General features: G+C 45.6%; 1 protein-coding gene across 5 annotated transcripts in view; it reads left to right on the top strand.

Moving 5' to 3' along the window:
- Positions 1-9,015, top strand: part of CAB39L (calcium binding protein 39 like) — a 91,041-nt gene extending 82,026 nt beyond the window's left edge. For all 5 annotated transcript variants that reach the window (XM_043892130.1, XM_043892128.1, XM_043892127.1 and 2 more), the window contains one exon: positions 6,740-9,015. In XM_043892130.1, coding sequence (XP_043748065.1) covers positions 6,740-6,919 — 180 coding nt within the window. In that variant the 3' untranslated portion in view covers positions 6,920-9,015. The remainder of the gene's footprint in view (positions 1-6,739) is intronic.
- Positions 9,016-20,351: the final 11,336 nt, after the last annotated feature.

Raw genomic sequence — 20,351 nt, 5'->3', positions numbered from 1 at the left:
TAAGGCCCAGAAGTGAGCCTGTGCAAATGTGAAAATTTGATGTTTGGTAGTGGAGAAATTATAAATCAGTAAAGAAAGGGTTACTGTTAATAAATGTTTCTCAGTTCAGTTCTGTCCCTCAGTCATGTCTGACTCTTGTGACCCCATGGGCTGCAGCACACCAGGCTTCCCTGTCCATCACCAACTCCTAGAACTTACTCAAACTCATGTCCATTGAGTTGGTGATGCAATCCAACCATCTCATACTCTGTCGTCCCCTTCTCCTGCCTTCAATCTTTCTCAGCTTCAGGGTTTTTTCAAATGAATCAGTTCTTCGCATCAGGTGGCCAAAGTATTGGAGTTTCAGCTTCAGCATCAGTCCTTCCAATGAATATTCAGGACTGATTTCCTTTATGATTGACTGGGTTGATCTTTTTTCGGTCCAAGGGACTCTGAAGAGTCTTCTCCAACACCAAGTTCAAAAGCATCAATTCTTCTGTGCTCAGCTTTCTTTATGGTCCAACTCTCACATCCATACATGACTACTGGAAAAGCCGTAGCTTTGACTAGATGGACCTTTGTTGGCAAAGTAATGTCTCTGCTTTTTAGTATGCTGTCTAGGTTGGTCATAGCTTTTCTTCCAAGGAAAAAGTGTCTTTTAATTTCATGGCTGCAGCCGCCATCTGCAGTGATTTTGGAGCCCCCCAAAATAAAGTCTGTCACTGTTTCCATTGTTTCCCCATCTATTTGCCATGAAGTGATGGGACCAGATGCCATGATCTTCGTTTTCTGAATGTTGAGTTTTAAGCCAACTTTTTCACTCTCCTCTTTCACTTTCATCAAGAGACTCTTTAGTTCTTCTTTGCTTTCTGCCATAAGGGTGGTGTCATCTGCAACTTGTGCTTCATCCAGCCCAGCATTTCCCATGATGTACTCTGCCTATAAGTTAAATAGGCAGGGTGACAATATATAGCCTTGACGTACTCCTTTCCCTATTTGGAACCAGTCTGTTGTTCCATGTCCAGTTCTAACTGTTGCTTCCTGACCTGCATACAGATTTCTTAGGAGGCAGGTCAGGTGGTCTGGTATTCCCATCTGTTTAAGAATCTTCCACAGTTTGTTGTGATCCACACAGTCAAAGTCTTTGGTGTAGTCAATAAAGCAGAACTAGATGTTTTTCTGGAACTCTCTTGCTTTTTTGATGATCCAACAGATGTTGGCAATTTGGTCTCTGGTTCCTCTGCCTTTTCTAAATCTGACTTGAACATCTGGAAGTTCACGGTTCACATACTGTTGAAGCCTGGCTTGGAGAATTGAGCGTTACTTTACTAGCGTGTGAGATGAGTACAGCTGTGCTATAGTTTGAGCATTCTTTGGCATTGCCTTTCTTTGGGATTGGAATGAAAACTAAACTTTTCCAGTCCTGTGGCCAATGCTGAGTTTTCCAAATTTGCTGGCACATTGAGTGCAGCACTTTAACAGCATCATCTTTTAGGATTTGAAACAGCTCAACTGGAATTCCATCATGTCCACTAGCTTTGTTCATAGTGATGCTTCCTAAGGCCCACTTGGCTTCACATTCCAGGATGTCTGGCTCTTAGGCAACTGATCACACTATTGTGGTTATCTGGGTCATGAAGATCTTTTTTGTGTAGTTCTTCTGTGTATGGTTTTAGGATAAGGGATTATTAATATAGAAAACTCCCATCCACTATTTTCAGAAATAAATTACCAGTAGAGATCTACACTTGAAAAGCATCACATCTTTTAACTTTTAAAAGAGAAAATAAACTTTTTATGATGCTGGGGAAGGAAGAATTTTTAAAAAGAGTTTGATATCACAAAGCATAAAAGGAAATAATGTTTGAAATGTAAATTTGACACCTATTTGAAAAGACATCATAAACAAAGTGAGAGAACAGGACAGAATGTGACACATAGAGTTGACAAATCATTTAGAAAAAGGCAAACAATTAAATAGAAAAATGGGCAAAGGATGCAAGTTGGTGACTTACAAATGAGGAAACCTGTTTTTGTTGTTTGTTGTTTAGTCACTCAGTTGTGTTCGACACTGTGACCCCATGGGCTACAGCCCGCCAGGCTCCTCTGTTCATGGGATTTCCCAGGCAAGAATACTGGAGTGGGTTGCCCTTTCCTTCTCCAGGGGAAACCTGATTGGCCAACAAATAAGTAAAGATGCTCATCGCAGTGGCAATCATGGAAATGGCCATTAAAATATCAATGAGATGTCACATAACATTTTTAATATTGCCAAAAATGTTTAGGTCTGACAATATCAAATTGTGGTAAGGTTAGGGGGCAGTTGGTTTTTACACTGTCAATTAGTACTAATACAAGCACTTGGGAGAGCAGTTTAGCAAAATAAAATACTGAAAGTGTCCGTACTCTTCATTCCTAAATCTCATTTCCTGGGACATCTTGCTCACTGGCATAAGGAATTATGTACCAAAATGTTTATTGCACATTTTTAGCATGTTGCAAAATGAAAAAAATAAAAGGGTATCTGCAGAAATCTAGGACAATGAATTATGATATATTCATAGAATAGCATATAGTAATGGGTTAAAATTAATAGAGTTATATGGGATCAATATAGGCAAATCTCAGAAACATTGAGTGGGATTAAGCAAATATTAAAAGGATTTTATTTATTTAAAGTTTAAAAACATGAAAAACTATACTATGTATAGATTCATATGTATGTAGTTAGGGTCTAAAAACCTGCATGGAAATGATAAATACCAAATTCAGGATAGCAGTCACCTCACAGGAGGAAGAATGACATCAGGAAAGAGAATAACATCAACAAGTGTCTAATGGTCTTTAATTTTATCTGTAATGTATTTTATTCAGATTCTGAAGGCACATGTGGCAAAAATGATAGAGCTGATGGTGGGAACTTGAAATCTTCAGTGTTACTACTGTGCTCGTCTCTGTTTATATTATTTCATAAGGAAGAAGCACAAAGTGGGTGGAATAAAAATAGGCTCTTGTAGGACAGGAAAGTGCCTGCACAGTGTAAAATGACAGACCCTCTTAAGATCCTTCCTTTTTGACTGAGGAAATTACAGAAGGCTTGCCATTGTTTTGTCATTCCAGCTCCCACAGAGTTTTACTATGCCATCCTAGATGAAAACATGCTTCATATAATTTTGTTCCAAAATGTAGTATTATAGAAGTATTCAGTGGGTGGCAAAATAGAAATAACCTACTTCCATCCTCTGAGGTCAGAATTTGGATCGTCTCAGTATTGGACAGAGTAGGTATGTTTCAAAATAGCTGGCCCCTTGTTTACTTGCATGTGTATAAACTGGATGTACCCTGGGCCCTGACTTTGTTCCTTCCACTGAAGTGCCCACTGAATTGTTTACTTGCCAAAAATAATATTTTGTTATTTAGAAAAATAAAGTTATTTTTCACAGTTTTTTTTTTCAGTTTTTTCACAGTTCTTCATTAATAGTCTCATTCCCCAAATACCTTCCATAAGATACAGCAAATGTGGTCTAAAAATGTCTTCACCAGATTATTAATGGCCAGTCTTCATTAGCTTGCTTGAATCGTTCAAGGACTTGAATGAGATGCCTCTGCTATTGACAGACAAGATTGTGTGATGGGAAAGGACTGGCTGGAACTCAGGAGACCTGGGTGTTTGTTGTGGCTCAATTGCCATCAGTAACTTTAGGCAAATCCATTCGGATCTGTTTCTTCACTTGCAAAATGTTAAATTAAAAAAGTTAAAGTTAGGGACTTGCCTGGTGGTCCAGTGGCTGAGACTGCATGCTCCCAGTGCCCTGGGCCCGGGTTCGATCCCTGGTCAGGGAACTAGATCCCATATGCTTCAACTAAGAGTTCACATGCCACAACTAAAGAACTAAAGGTCCCGCATGCCACAGCAAAGATCAAAGATACCACAAAGACCCAGCACAGCCAATTAATGAAAAAAAATTATGTTTGAAAGTTACAGTTAGATTAAAATGAAAAAAATCTGGACAAGGTGGAAGGGAGGCTCAAGAGGGTGTGGATGGATGGGTGTATTTATACACAGAGCTGATTCATCATACTGTGCAGTAGAAATAACAAAACATTGTAAAGCAATTATACTCCAAGAAAAAATAAATAAATGAACATGCAGGATTTTTTTTTTAAATGTAATTCCAGGATACTAGGTTCAGGAGACCTTTGTCTCTATGAGCCTCCCTCTTCCAGAGATGCGCCCAATGTGAATTTAGGAATCCACCATGAGCTGGTATCTCTTTCCTTTCCCTGTTAGCCTCCTTGATGGCAGAGGACCAGACTGCCACTTTCTACTAAGCCATGTAGAGGATGGGGGTGGTCAGTGCCTTTTAGCTCACCACTCTGAGAGCTGCTGGAACTTGAGCATATGTGGTGTGTGAGTGAGAAGTCGCTTCAGCCGTGTCCGACTCTTTGCGATGCTATGGACTGTAGTCCCAGGCTCCTCTGTCCATGGGATTCTCTGGGCAAGAATACAGGTGTGAGTTGCCATGCCCTCCTCCAGGGGATCTTGTGGACCCAGGGATTGAACCCCTGTCTCCTGCTTTCCTGCCTTGGCAGGTGGGTTCCTTACCACTAGCACCACCCGGGAAGCCCAGTTTTGTCTCAGTTATTACATTTAGCCATATGCACAGAAAAAAATGGGCTTCCCGGGTGGCTCTGCAGTAGACAATCTGCCTGTCAGTACAGGGGACATGGGTTCGATCCCTGGGTTGGGGACATACTCTGGAGGAATAAGTGGCAACCCACTCCAGTATTCTTGCTTGGAAAATCCCATGGACAGAAGAGCCTGGTAGGCTGCAGTCCATGGAGTTGCAGAGTTGGACGTGACTGAGCAACTGAGCACGCAGCAAGCACTAGTCTGGTTGCAGTCTTCATTTGTGTTTCCTAGTGACCTAATGATGTCGAACTTTTTTTCACATGCATATTGATAATTTATATATTATCTTTGGGGAAATGTCCACTCAAGTCCTTTGCCCCTTTTTAAAAAGGGTTGTGTGTATTTTTGTTGTTGCATTGGAAGAATTCTTTATATAGTCTGGATAATAGACACTGGTCATATATACGATTTGTAAATATTTTCTAACATTCTTTGTGTTGTCTTTTCACTCTCTTGATAGTATCCTTTGATGCACAAATGTTTTAAATTTTGATGAAGTTCGCTTTACCCATTTTTTTCTTTTCTTGCTCATGCTTTTGATGTAGCCATGAAATCACTGTTAAATCCAAGGTCATGAAGATGTACCCATATATTATCCTCTAAAAGTTTTATTAGCTCTTATATTTAGGTCTTTGATCAATTTTGAGTTAATTTCTGTTTATGGTGTGAAATAAGGGTCCAACTTAATTTTTTTTTTGGTTTAATTTTTTTTTTTTTTGCATGTGGATTTTCAGCTGTTGAGTGTTTGCTTTTTTAAAATTATTATGAAAAGGTATTGGAGTTTGTCAAATACTTTTTCTGCATGAGTTAAAATGATCTTATGGTTTTCTTTCAATGTACTCATGTGTCATATTGACTTCCTAGAGCTGCTTTAACGAAGTACCATAGGCTAAGTGTTCTAAAACAACAGAAAGTCATTGTCTCTGCATTCTGTCAACTGAAAGTCCAAAATCAAGGTGTCAGCAAGCTTGTTTCCTTTTGGAGCTTTCAGGGAAAATCTGTGCCTCTCTCCTAGCTTCTGGTGGTTGCCAACAGTCCTTGGCACTCCTTGCCTTATAGATGCATAACCCCAGTCTCTGTCTCCATCTTTTTTGCTTTTCTTTTTAATTGAAGTTTATTCATTGTGTCTGAAGTAAAACTGATTTTGCAGCATTCCTGTCTGTCTCCATCTTCACATGGCATTTTCCTCTGCATATGTCTGTGTGTTTCTGTGTCCAAAATTTCCTCTTCCTTTAAGGATACTGGTATTAATAGTGGGATTCAGGCCCAGCCTAGCCCAGTATGAACTCTCTTAATTTGATTACATCTCTGCTTCCAAATAAGGTCATATTCACAGGTACCAAGGGTTAGGGCTTGAACATTCATCTTTTCAGAGGATGCAGTTCAGTCCAGTACATGTGGTGTACTACATTGATTGATTTTATTATGTTGAGCCATGCTTGTATTTCTGGGATAAATCCCACTTGGTCATAGTGTGTAATCCTTTTAATATTATTCTGGACTTCATTTGCTTGTCTTTTGTTGAGGATTTTTGTATCTTCATTCATAAAGGATATTGGTCTGTAGTTTTCTTGTGATAGTCTTGTCTGGCTTTGGTAACAGGGTAATGCTAACCTCATATAACGAGTTAGGAATTATTCCCTTTTCTTTTATTTTCTGGAAGAATTTGAAGTAGATTGGTGTCGACTTTTCTTTCAAAATGTGTAGAATTTACTGTGAAATCATATGGTTCTGTCTGGACTTTTGTTGAGAGGTCTTTGGTTCCTGATTCAACCTCCTTATAGAAATAAAAGATCATAAGAGAATACTACAAATAATTGTACATCAATAAATTAGGTAACCTAGATGAAATGGACAAATTCCAAGGAACATACAATCCACTAAAGAAGAAAGAGAAAATGTGATTCATGGACTCTCATGTCACTCACACCATGATTTTCTTCCAAAAGGGAGTAAAATCTCGGGCTTTCTGTGTTTAATAACTCAAGTAACAGATGAGACCCAGGCGGGACCCATGTTTTCCAGGTGTGCATTCCTTGTCCTAGGCGTTTGTTTCTCGTGTTTCAGGTGTTTGTGGCCAGTCCTCACAAAACACAGCCTATTGTGGAGATTCTTCTGAAAAACCAACCCAAACTCATCGAGTTTCTGAGCAACTTCCAAAAAGAAAGAACCGACGATGAGCAGTTCACTGATGAGAAGAACTACCTGATTAAACAGATTCGTGACTTGAAGAAAGTGGCCCCTTGAAGTCCCACCGAGTTTCCTGCCACCGTCACCATCTCATTTATTCAGTTCGTATGAGAAGTGTCATTTCAAAAAGTAGCCATTCCTGGGAAGGCTGTTTTTTCTCAATCTGTCATTCAGGGTAGATGGAATATAATCTTTTGAATGAAAAAAAAAATTAATTTAGAATAATATATTCATTCTAACCTGTGATTATTTATATGAAATCAGAGCCATTGTATTGGAAAGTTGATAAAAGCAACTTTAACCTTTCTTAATGAAAGGCAGCAAGGCTGTGGGCTTACAGATGAGCCCTCAGTCACCATGAGCCACCAAGTAGTGGGAACTCGAAGGATGGATGTCACCCAGTCCTCAAAGAGGGTTAAATTCTCAGAAGAGAATTGGAAGTTGGGGCAAGATGCACAAAACTGTTTTTCCCATCTGCAGTTGGACCCACAAATTTCTTAAGGCACTAAGAAAATAAGATCCATATTTTCAGCCATTACATATTCTCTTCCCTGCCCACATCTTTTAACCGTAATCATTCATTCTTAACTTCCTAGGAAACCAATACCCTCCTTTCTGCTTATGACCCCACATTCTATCTCGATGAATCTCCTCTGTACACCTGACTCATGGTACAAATGCACGCGTGCACACACACACACACACACACACCCTACTCTGACCAGGTTAGCATGGAACCAACTAGGTGTAAACAGGATGGTCTAACAAGGATCACAGGCATGGAGGACCCACCGGGGTAGGACCAGCTCACTTGAAAACTTGTACCAGATGGTTAAGAACACAGCTCTAGCAGAAGTAATTGCTGTTTCACAGACTTCTATAGGGTTAGTGAATATTTGGAATATTTCATTCATACTTCTTAATTTGGGAAAGAAGTTTTGTGGTGAAAGTGTTTTTCAGAGTAAGAATTATTGCATCGAGATGCCTAGTGTGTGCAAAACCACAGGTCCAGAGGGTCACACAGGGCTCTAGACTACTTATACATAAGGGAACACTGCAGTTGGAAGGACAAATGATTACATGCGTGAAACATCCTCAAAGGACTGAAAAAATTTTCACTCTAATTTCTAATCTGTCATTGTAATTTCACATCAGATTCTTCACTGAAAAAGTTTCTGTAAAAATGTTGTTCTCAAATACTCTCTTGCATACTAGGATGATTTAGGAATTAATTTGTGTTTTTTTTAAATAAAGGTCACGGTTTGTTTTCAGACATCAAGTGTACAAAATGGAATTTTAAAGCTATATTTACAAGACATTAAAGGTACAATTGTTAGTTCTCTATTTTTTTTTAATGATTCTGTTTCCAGATCATGAATTGGTACCTTCCAGAGGAATCTTCACTTTTTGTAATGTAGGGTACTGTGTTTTTGAACCAGATATTTCTCCAACCGGAGAGGGGAAGATCCCTCTCCAGGATCCATGCTCTTGTAGATTTAGCATCTGAAGCATTGCCTGGCGTGGCTTCATCCTTCTTGGCTACGTTTACTCCTGCCCCCAGGCCCAGCGATGAATTCTGAGGCAGATGCGGGAGCTTCTTGTAGCAGCACTGACCAGTGCTGGACCGTCTGGTGGCCTTCAGTCTTGCATCACTGAGGTCAGATTATTTTTATAACATTCCCTGACAGTCCAGAGTCTCTTCGAATCTGACTTTTCTGGTTTTGTTTGTTTAAAAGAGATGAGTGTAAATATTTTAAAGAAAGAAAGAAGGCGCAGCAATGACTATTGGAAACTTATTTCATTGCTTAAATACTGTCCCACACATCATGGGACACGTGCTTTCAAGTGGAAAGCAAAACCTTGTTAGAATTCTTTTTTTTGATAGTAAAACATATTTTATTTCCTCTGAGCTTGAATTAGCTCTTTCCTAGCAAACCGCTGTAATAAATGAAGTAGCTGGGGTTTTGCTGTGATACAAATTTGTAAATTATTAGTGTGAGAAAGAGGGAGCCAAAAGCTCACAGCTAAAGCACGTTTGCATAAAAGTCACTGTACATATTGTGAGATATGAGTTTCGAAAAGGTCATATTTAATAAGTCATTTCAAAAGCACACATTTAAATAAAGATTGACTAAATGAAAAGGTGCCACACACTCCCTGGTCGGTTTCATTTCTCTCCGCATGTCCCGCCCCTGTGTTCTCCTCACCGCTCCAAACAGGGGAAGCCCCGGGCTGCCCGGAGGCCCCACGTCCCCAGCTGTCTGCTCCCCGCTCCCCGACCCCGTGAGGCTCACTGCCCTTGACCAAGGGCTGCCTGTCAGGCAGTAGACATTTCATGGGTGCTTGCCTACAGCCAGAGTCATTCCGCTTTTATATTTGAGGAGACCAGGGCGCTAAGGAGTTTATCCCAGACAGCGTGGACCAGGGCTGGGGAACAAAGCCACGGTGGCCAGAGGCCTAACTCCTGCCCTTACTCTCCTGTTCATCCCCAGGGCTGTGAACGAGGGGGCAGTCCGGGGGTCTGGACTCATGCTGTGCCCTCCCCCACTGCTGCCTGGCAGGCTCCCAGGGGTGAAGGACTAGAAGGAAGCCAGGATGGACTGAGATCATATTGTTTTTGGATGGGGCTCTGGCTCAAGCCAGGCGTTTGTCCAAATGTTAGGATTATTATCGTGGGAGGAAGGGCCAAGAGGCACGCGGTCCTTGAGCAACCTTTCCGACTGCCAGCCTCTGTGGCTGTCTTTGGAGGGCTCTGGGGAGCAGTACCCACCGGAGTGGGGTGGGCAGCTAGCTTCCCAGTGCCTCTGTCAGCAGCCGCGCTTGCTGGTCCGCATGATACGCAGCTGCTCTGAGCCACGGTGCGATCTGGAAACGACATGCCACCTGAAAGCGACTGGAATCACGTAAAGGAAAATGAAATTCAAAACTCACGAGGATTTTTTAAACATGAAATGATAGTTGTTTTAAAATAACTTGAGGGGTCTGTCTAGTCTTAAGAGGCACTTAAGATTTACATCTTTTACTCATTTTTTTTTCTGTCTTATCCAAAAGAATATTGTACGTATGGATGAATCCCCACCATCTTTTCCTGCCTGTTCTTTCAGGAAGGTTTTGGATATTTTCATGAGGGCCCATAGTTAGATAAAGCCCGAAACAAAAAGAGACCTGGAAAAGCTAGACTTAGTCTTCCTAAGAAGATTGAAAAGACAGACGATGGCTGTGAACATGGATGTGATTTTGTATTTGGGTGTTTTTTTTTTACATAATTTTATTTATTTATTTTTGGCTGTGCTGGGTCTTCATCGCTGCAAGCAGGCTTTCTCTAGTTGCAGTGCATGGGCTTCTCACTGCGGTGGCCTCTCTTGTGGACCACAGGCTCAATAGTTGGGGCGCTCGGGCTTAGTTGCCCTGTGGCATGTGGGATCTTCCCAGACCAGGGATCAACTGCATTGGCAGGCTGATTCTTTACCTCCCTGAGCTGCCAGGGAAGCTCGTGATTTTATTTTTGACATACAGAAAGTGCTGTTGTGGGACTTCCTTGGCGGTCTAGTGGTTAAGACTGTGCTTCCAGTGCAGGGGGCGTGGGTTTGACCCTTGGTTGGGGAACTAAGATCCCATATACCATGTAGGGTGGCCAAAAAATTAAAAAATAAAAATACAAAAAAAAAAAAGATTTTAAAAAGAAAGTGCTCCAAGGCTGATTCATGTCAATGTATGACAAAACCCACTGAAATGTTGTGAAGTAATTAGCCTCCAACTAATAAAAAAATAAATAAATAAATAAATAAATAAAAAGAAAGTGCTTTTACACAACTACCTAATGAAAGCAAAGTAGAGCAAAATGAGCAGCCTAGCCGGCGCTGAGCCTCTTCAGACACCCCTTTGTATCAGTCCCTGAGCTGACCGAGGAAAGCACTGATTCACAGAAAGGGTGAGTAACTTCACCCGATCAAACAGCTGGCAGCAGAGCCAGGACTGAGGCCAGGGCTGACCCCAGAGTCCAGGCTGCACGCCTGGGCCACCTCCCTCCAAGCCGGCTCTTCAGCTCCACCCACCCAGGACAGACACATCCTTCATCAGGGCCCCCAGGGAAAAGAGGAAAATCCTGCTGAAGGAGAACTCAGCAGGAAGATTTCAAAAGCTAGCTTCACTTCAGTAATAGCTTTGCTCCACGTGGCTGTCTGATGTTGGAAGAAGACATTAGACCTGTTTAGACCTACGTGTGGGACAAGAAATTCCATCTTGAATTTCTGGATCCTTTTGAACAATCTCTTTACTCTCAAAAAAGAAAGTGAAAGTGTCAGTTGCTCAGTTGTGTTCAACTCTTTGAGACCCCATGGACTGTAGCCCGCCAGGCTCCTCTGTCCATGGGATTCTCCAGGCAAGAATACTGGAGTGGGTTGCCATGCCCTCCTCCAGGGGATCTTCCGACCCAGGGATCAAACCCGCGTCTCCTGGGTCTCCTGCATTGGGAGGTGGGTTCCTTACCACTAGCGCCACCTGGGCAGTCTGTGATTGACTGCAGGATGGCACAATTGACTGTAGAGCTCCCCGGGCTGAGCCCAGATTTGAAGCAGCTGAAGGAGAGGGTGCAGGGGGGCTGGGCCCCGACGACAGGCCCAGCCAGGAGGCCTGAGCTGTCATGGATCCACCTGCCCAGTGAAGGTGTGGCTGCCACCTCACTTCCATTTGCAACGCTGCCAACGTTCTTTTGAGCCCAACCAGGCAGGAGGGGAGACCCTGGAAGCCTGCTGCAGCTCAGCTAAATGGACATGTTCCAAACTCACCGTGTGGGTGCTGTATCGGGGGCTGTGTTCTCACATCCTCTTAGCGTCTTACCCCCTTGAAGACCTCTGGCTGGTTTTCCCTCTTAAACGACACAAAAGGGTTGTGTGGAGTTGATGGAACTACACAGGCAGTAGGGACAACCATACCTGGACTTCATCCCAGCAGCACGACAAGGGTTTGATCTTGAGAATCACTCACCTTCATTTTCCTACCCGTAACACAACAGGGAAAGAGAAGCTGCTTCACAGAGAATCAACAAGATACAATCTGCGATGTGCCAACCCAGGGTCACTCCTATGTTGACTCCCCCAGCTGCCCCTTGGGGTTCACAGCCAGTGGGAGAGGGAATCCCACTCCAGTGTGGAGTCTGGGTGGAAGGGGCCAGAGATGACAGGTGTGTGCCCTGAGTACTGAGCGGGTGGACTCGGGGAGGGATCTCGGAGGGGAACCTTCAGTGGCACCTCAAGGGTTTAGGGCCATCGTGGAGGCAACTGGCTTTTCATCAGGAAGTGACCTGCATCCTGCCTGTCACAGTGATGTCAGTCTGAAGGGCAGTGGCCTGGCCTGGGGGTTGCAAGACAAGAAGGAGCCTCTAAGAGCAACTATGGCCGATCTGAGCCTTCTCTGGGTTGACCTGATTCCAGGTGCTTCACAGATACTAAACTCAAACCTTGGAACCTCCTGTGAGGCAAGTACTCTTATGATCCTGACTTTACAAACGTGGGAACCGAGGCTCAGAGAGCGTGGGTCACTGGCCGGGGCTTGTCTGGCAAGCACGTGGCGGGGCAAGGTTCAAAGCCAGGGGCCAGAGGCAGGAGCCTTGGAACCTGTGAGATAACTTAGGACTTGACATTGACTGGGCTTAGTTCCAAATCCCTTCTCAAAGATCAGGGCGTTAAGAGCACACAAAACTTGGCTAAAAGGATTCCTGGGAGATGGCCCCTCAGGGGACAAATAAGAGACTGCTGTTTCAGGTGACAGTGAAGAGGAGGTTCAACTTGCTAGTACCACTCCTTGGACTGTCAACCTTCCTCCAGGTGCTTCTTTCCAGAAAAATATCTCCTCTAAAAAGTCAGTCACCTGGTACAATGTGCCCTGTGCATAGAGATGCCGTGCGAAGGGCCCCACGAAGCCCAGGTCAGCTGACAGAGATGCTCGGTGGCAAACTGCAGCTTTTATGGAAGATGACAAATGACCATCTAGCATCATATGTCTTTAGGTTGGTTGGTTTGGGCTTTGGGACGTGCCCGCGTGACACAGAACACTTGGATAAACATATAAAAAAAATCTCCCTGTGAGCCAGAAACGCAGGTGTTCAATGTCAAGAAGACTACACGGTCAGATGACTGGCAGCTTCTCTTTCTTCCTGCTTCTCATCCAGTCAGTTCAGTTCAGTCTCTCAGTCGTGTCCGACTCTTTGCGACCCTGTGGACTGCAGCATGCCAGGCCTCCCTGTCCATCACCCACTCCTGGAGCTTGCTCAAGCTCATGTCCTTTGAGTCCGTGATGCCATCCAACTATCTCATCTGCTTCTCATCCAAGGACCTGCTGTATCTAAACCAAACTTACCTTGCTGCAGTGCCCCCACCCCCCAGTTCACTGGTTTCTGTAAAAATAAAAGGAGATCTGGACTCATTGATCATCTGCTGAGAATCACATCAAGTTACATCAGCTCTGATTTGATGACTTGACTCAGTAGAACTTAACAAAGGCCATAAAGCATTCAGAGTCAGCAAGTGCCTCTGTCTGAACAATGGCGGACCATTTCATACCAAAGGAATGTATCTACCAGGCCTTCTCAGGCCCATTAGACTATAAATGATGGGAAAGGGGAGAATTCCAGTCATTAGCCCACTATTAAACACGGTTCTGCTGCTAACATTAAAGAAAAGCTGCCAGCACTTGAGTTCAATTATCCATTTGCTTCTGTTACTCTTTCCCTGATAGCTCAGCTGTAAAGAACCTGCCTCCTGATGCAGGAGACCCCGGTTTGATTCTTGGGTCGAAGATCCCCTGGAGAAGGGATAGGATACCGACTCTAGTATTCTGGCCTGGAGAATTCCAAGTCCATGGGGTCGCAAAGAATCGGACACAACTGAGTGACTTTTCACTTTCTTTCACTCTGTTACTGGAATGGGGCAGCAGGAGAGATCCCTCGGCCCTTCCTTGGGCTTACCTGGGGGTGGTGTTTGCCCCCAGGAAACCTGAAAGCAAAGCACAGTCACAAACTTTCAGGAACTATATCGTTTTAAAAGATTTTTTTGATGTGGGGCATTTATTGAGTTTATTACAAGATTGCTTCTGTTCTGTGTTTTGATTTTTGGGCTTCCGGGCATGTGGGATATTAGCTCAGCGACCGGGGTCAAATCTACACCTCCTGCATTGGAAGGCAAATTCTTAACCACTGAATCGCCAGGGAAGCCCCATGAACTGTATCTTTTAAATGCTCTCAGCTGGGATAAAGACCGTTTGGTGACTAATAAAGCCACCACATCTTAGTTTGTCCTGCTTACCTGTTGCTTTTCCTTATCATAAACACACACACATGCATACACATGTAAAAAAGGGGATTCCAGAGCAGGTCAGGCTTATCTTTAGAAAGCCGTCATCACTAGAAATACAGGCCAAGGCTTAAAAGAGACCCTCATATTTTTTTTAAAAAAATAGAAGTTTCTTCATTTTTGATGACTACAGAAGTCATTAAAACAGGTCAGAGCTCAGAATCTAAGAAGGATGTTACTATTTGCAGCCTGGTTTAGTGCAGTGGTCCTCATTTCTAATACAGTAAACATTTTTATTTCTAATACAGTAAACATTGATAGGTGGCTCAGATAGTAAAAGAATCCACCTTCAATGCAGGAGACCTGGGTTCGATTCCTGGGTTGGGAAGATTCCTTGGAGGAGGGCATGACAACCCACTCCAGTATTCCTGCCTGGAAAATCCCATGGACAGAGGAGCCTGTTGGGCTACAGTCCATGGGGTCGCAAAGAGTCGGACATGACTGAGCAACTAAGCAGCAAACATTAATAGATTTAACCCAAATAAATGAATCATTTGGGTCTTTAATAGTTTTTAAAATGGTTTTATTTATTTATTGGCTGAATTCTGGGTCTTCGTTCCTGCATGGGCTGTTTAGTTTCACAGAGTGGGGGCTCTTCTCTAGTTGCAGTGCTCAGGCTTCTCATCGCAGAGGCTTCCATTGTTGCAGAGCATGGGCTCAATAGTGGAGGCGCACGGACTTAGTTGCTCTGTGGCATGTGGGATCTTCCTGGATCCGGGATTGAACCTATGTCTCCTGCACTGGCAGGCAGATTCTTTACCACTGAGTCACCATGGAAGCCCAGGTCTTTAATATGTAAAGAGGTCTTGAGACCAAAAATTTGAGAACCTCTGGTCTGGCGGAAAAATGGTACATTTTAGAGTAAAACGATTTTTAAGTTTGTGTTATCTCCCACTGGCTAGGTGACCTTAGTCGAGTTGTGGCCTTCCACTTTCTATGGGTCAGACTAAGTGCCCTTGTAATTCTCCACTCAAGCATGTTTCCCTGATTATGTCTGTAGGGTTGGTTCCATAATCCCAGAACCTAGCACAGCAGGTTGCATGATACAGGACAGGGCCTCAATAAATAACCAAGAATGGATCGGTTGATCGGTGGGGCAGATATGAGGATTAAATGGGGCAATATGTGCACAGTGCTGCTGAGGTACCCGCATGCAGGCACGCTAAGTCGTGTCTGACTCTCTGTGACCCCGTGGACCATAGTCCATCAGGTTCCTCTGTCTATGGGATTCTCCAGGCAAGATTACTGGAGTGGGTTGCCATTTCCTCCTCCAGGGGATCTTCTCCAGCCAGGGATCGAACCCAGGTCTCCTGCATTGCAGGCAGATTCTTTACCGTCTGAGCCACCAGGGAAGCCCCAAGGTATCTGGCACAAAGCAAGTGTCATAGGCACTCAGTAAAGGTCAGATCTCTTTCCTCACCACAAAGCTGTCCTCCATAACGCACAGTTCGCCTAAATAAAGTGAAATATAAAGCATTGGGTCTCAAAGTGTGGTTGCTAAACCAGCAACATCAGATATCACCTGAGAAATTGTCAGAGATACAAATTACTTGACTCTTAACACTAGACTCACCAAGTCAGAAACCCTGGAGGTGGGGCCCATGGATCTACATTAAATATTATTGGAAAGTACTGTAAGGGAGGAAGGTGGTTAGGCGGCTGAGAGGTGGAGTCCCCCTGCAGCAGGCCCCGGGACCCCACAGAGCCTCGCCTCTCCCATCTCCTAAGACGTGGGGGTCAAAGTTCTCTAGATTAAGATGCTGCCAGCAGCTCTTCATAAAGAGAAAGGCGAGGCAGTTGGGGCGGAGAGTCAGAAGTGAAGTGAAGTGAAAGTCGCTCAATCGTGTCCGACTCTTTGCGACCCCATGGACTTAAACAGCCCATGGAATTCTCCAGGCCAGAAGTGTCTGGTAACCAACTCCACCGCTTTGGGAAGAGTTTCCACCAACCCCATCCCTGAACCTAGAGGTCTGAAACCGCCGGTGCTCTGGCGCCCTCTAGCGACCCATCGCTGTGAGGTCAACTCTCCGCCCTTCCTCCTGCCTCGGCCCTCAGCCCCGGGCCCGCGAGGGGCCTTGAGCACCTGCCATCCTGATACCGTTCCTCCTCTCCCTCTAAGTGCAAACAAGTGTCCTGCGGAGGTTTAGGCTCTCTTGGAGGAGGAAGCTCTTTTAGTCAATACGGTTTAACCCTGAGAAGGTGTGTTTCTAGAATGAACCTGAAATACTGTATTTTCCTCCCGATGTTTCCAAAGAGAAACAGCCCAGAGTGCACTATGCTTGCTGGCCCCTCGCCGAGAGCCGCCTCTGGACATCAGGGGCCCAGGAAAGGCCCCGTCCCCCGTCTCACGGCAGCGCCCTGGCTTGTTCGGCAGGGAGGCTCCCAGCCACTAGGCCTGGGCCTCTTCGAGGGACCCTGACGTGTGGGATCACCATGGCGCCTGGGAAGGTGGAGAGAGTGAGGGCTGGGCAGCCGGCCTGCATCAGATGTGTGTCCTGGAGTCATTTCCTGACCACTCGGTGCCTGGCTTTCCAACCAGGACACAGGGGAGGCCCTGAACCAGAGGGGAGAGTCAGTCTCCCCAGAAAGAACCTCTTCTCCCACGCGCCCCAAGCCACGCACAGGTGCCACGCATCACGAGCTGATGTGCGACAAGCCGGGACGCAATCCAGCACCCCGCCCCCGGCCCTCCCCGAGGGACCCCGCTTTCCCTCTTCGGTGACAGCGACTCAGAGCCAGTCCCAGCGTCCCGGGATGTCTGAACTGCGCTGGTGTGACCTGCTCCACACAACCTGGTTTCCAGGTCATTCCCACAGGGAACAAGAGCACCTGCCCGGTGTTTTAGCTGCCAGGTCCCCGCTTTACAAATTGCCCCATGGCTTTTGGGGTTGGGAGATGTGAACATTAAAGCGTGAGACCAGCATTCTTATGCATTGATGATGCGAGGAGAAGCTGGGGTCACCTCTTTGAGGGTACTTGATAATATTCAAATTTCCTCAGAACTTTAACTTCTGGATATTATTCCACAGATATCCCTATGAAATTATTTCGAGGCACAAGATATTTGTGCAGATGGCGAAAGTACAGGACTGGAAATGACTCACATTTCCAGCAACAGAGACTGATTCAAGTAAATTAGGACAGGCCCATAAATTCAAGTACACAGATGTTTTAAAAAAAAAGGATGAGTGAACTATTTACAGATATAGAAATAATTCCAAGACATACCCTGTGGGTATTAACCACTTCTGTGTACCAAGACAAGGGGAAATCACCAGAGCATATTCACACTTGTTTACATGCCTGTAAGGCAGCTGCTAGACTGCATGAGAAAATACTGCCACAGTTACCTGTGGGTCATGTGAAACTTTCCACTGGGTTCCTTTACATATATATGTAATATATTTTATTACATATATGTATGTATATATTACATATGTATATGTGTAAAATATGAACACATATGTGTATATTTTAGTTTTGCACCATGTGAATGTACTACAGATTCTAGATATTAATTTTCAAAGTACAAAGTACACATCTACCCTTTTAGAATGAAAATTCTAAAACTGAGGAAAAAGAATAAATTATCTGCAAGTCTTAAATAGTAGGATATGTGCACAGAACTCAAAAACTGTGTATGTCTGTGTACGTGTGAACTTGCCTAAATAGAACTGTGCTCTTGGGAACACTTCCTGGTACTTTCCTGTGAAATGAAAACTGTTATCTTGCTGATTGAGCTAATGGGGGTCATGGGATTTAAGATGGCTGATTTAATCAAAAGCGTCACTTTGATTTAAGGGGGCTGATTGATCCAACGAATTTTGTGAAGAAAAATTGCTCATGCAGTTTTAGCTTTCTCTTTCAAATGTCACAGCTGAATCAACGAAGTCCACAAAGAAATTTCATATATTTACATTTCAAAGGATCTACAGGGGAATCTTTTATTCTATCTTCAATGAAAGGTCCATTCAAAAAGAACAAACTTTCTAAAGTGTTAATTTTACAGTCCTGGCTCAGAAAATAAAAAATACATTATAACTTTGTATTTTTAACTACGTATTTATTTGGCTCTATTGGGTTGCAGCACGGGGCCTCTTCACTGGGTAATGTGGGAATCTCTCATAACTGCCCAGAACTCTCTAGTCGTGGCATGCACGCTCAGTAGTCCTGTGGCATGAAGGTTCTTAAATTCCCGACCAGAGAGCAAACCTTCATCTCTTGCATTGCAAAGCGGATTCTTAACCACTGGACCACCAGGGACGTCCCTAACTTTGTATTTCTTATAACTTGGAAAACTAGAGCTCTTTCTCCTTGGAAACACATGGAGAAAAATAACAATATTTCAGGTTCATGCTTGAAACCACCTTCGCAGGGTCAAGGTGGTTGACCAAAAGAACTCCTTCTCCAACAGATCCTAAACGTCTGTAGGGCACTTCACGGCCCTTAGAGGGAGCGGAGAAGCGCAATCAGGCTGGCAGACGCCCAAGTGCCCGTGCAGCCCCGGGGCTGGGGAGGGAGGCAGGAGGAAGGGCCGAGCGTCGGCTTTAGAGAGGACGGCCTCTAGAGGGCGCCGGGCACCAGCGGAGCCAACCTGCGGCTCCCCGGCCAGACCTCCAGGCTGCGAGATGCGGTTGGTGGAAGCCCAAGGATGTGCCCAGAGAGCAGAGGTTGGTTCCCGGGTGCCTCTGACTCTCCGGCCCAAACTGCTTGGCCTCACAGAGACCCCTTCGGCATCCGATGGGTCACTTCCCGTCTGATCGGGTGGCTCAGGGGCTAGACTGGCTGACGGACTGTTTCTGAAGAGGCAGGACTCTGGACCCAGAACCACCTGGCTTGACCCTGGGACTTGCAGCTTGCCAGCGTGGGTGTTGGCATTTGGAAAAGCGGGGGTGGGGGTTGAGGGATGGCGGGGGTGGGGTGGGGGGCCGGTCCTGAACCGGCAGCCTGTAACGGCGGCGGTATTTTGGTGGGTGGGCTCTGCTCATCCCTGCACCCTTTCTCTCGAGAGATTCCCCCCAAACTTCCTTCTTTTCCATCTGAGCCTCTCTCCTGTCCCCATACCCCTTCTTCCCGCAGCAGTAGGCTCTCACCTATCCATCTGTTGCCCAATCACTGATCCTAGACTTGGCGTCAGAAGCTTTGTGAGGTGCTGGGATTAAGGAAGAGTTCCCAGCTTTTGAAGTTGCAGGCTTAAGGGGCAGACGGAGCGGTGGAGCTGGGTTACGTGACTAAAAGCCGCTCACCTGCCCTCCATCCCGGACACCTGGCGTTTAGCGCCCGGGACGGGGCGGGGCGGGGCGGGGCCTGAAAATAGACCCTGCAAGTGACTAGGGGCCGAGCGCCCCGCCGCCCGAAGTGGAACTGGGGGTCCCTGCGGAGCCCGAACTCCTCGTGCCATCCGCCCCCGCTGAAGCCCGGACCAGGTGCGCTGGCCCTGACCCTCCACCGCGTGGGTCGGGGTGGGGGTGGGGGGCGCGAGGCCGACTTTTGAGGCACCGGGGGTTCGCTCCGAGCTGCGGCTGCTCCTTTGGAAGAGCGGCCCCGCAGCACCTTCCGTTCAGTTCAGTCGCTCAGTCGTGTCGGACTCCTTGCGACCCCATGGACTGCAGCACGCCAAGCCTCCCTGTCCATCACCAACTCCCTGGGTTTACTCAAACTCGTGTCCAGTGAGTCTGTGATGCCATCCAACCATCTCATCCTCTGTCGTCCCCCTTTCCTCCAGCACCTTAGTCCAGGGGATTTGGGTCCCTCTTTTCGCCCCTTTGCCCTCTGCCCGGCTGGCTCGGCCCCGCGGGGGACGGGAGAGGGCCACCCGCGTGGAATCTGGGAGGGGGAGGGACCGAGTCCGGGCTGGAGTCGCAGAGCCCCTCCTCCTGTGGGCCGCGAGTGTATGCGGGGGGTGCGGGATTCAGCCTCTCAGCCTCCTAACCTGCCTGCCTCCACCCCCACCTTACAGTGTAATTTTCAGTAATACTTAATTGCTTCTCGAGTTCTCGGGCTTAAAATTCATCCATAGATTCGTAAGTCCCTTGATTTAGCCAAGTGCCTCTGCGCTCCTTCCACTATTAGATCAAGTACCAGAGGGGAGGAGACAGCGGATGCGACGGAGGGGCCCCCGAAGCCCTGGGCTCAGCAGA

This window comes from Cervus elaphus, chromosome 30 (genome assembly GCF_910594005.1).
Source record: "Cervus elaphus chromosome 30, mCerEla1.1, whole genome shotgun sequence".
Taxonomy (NCBI): domain Eukaryota; kingdom Metazoa; phylum Chordata; class Mammalia; order Artiodactyla; family Cervidae; genus Cervus; species Cervus elaphus.
The sequence above is the reverse complement of the archived record's forward strand: the minus strand, read 5'-3'. Positions and strand labels throughout refer to the sequence as shown.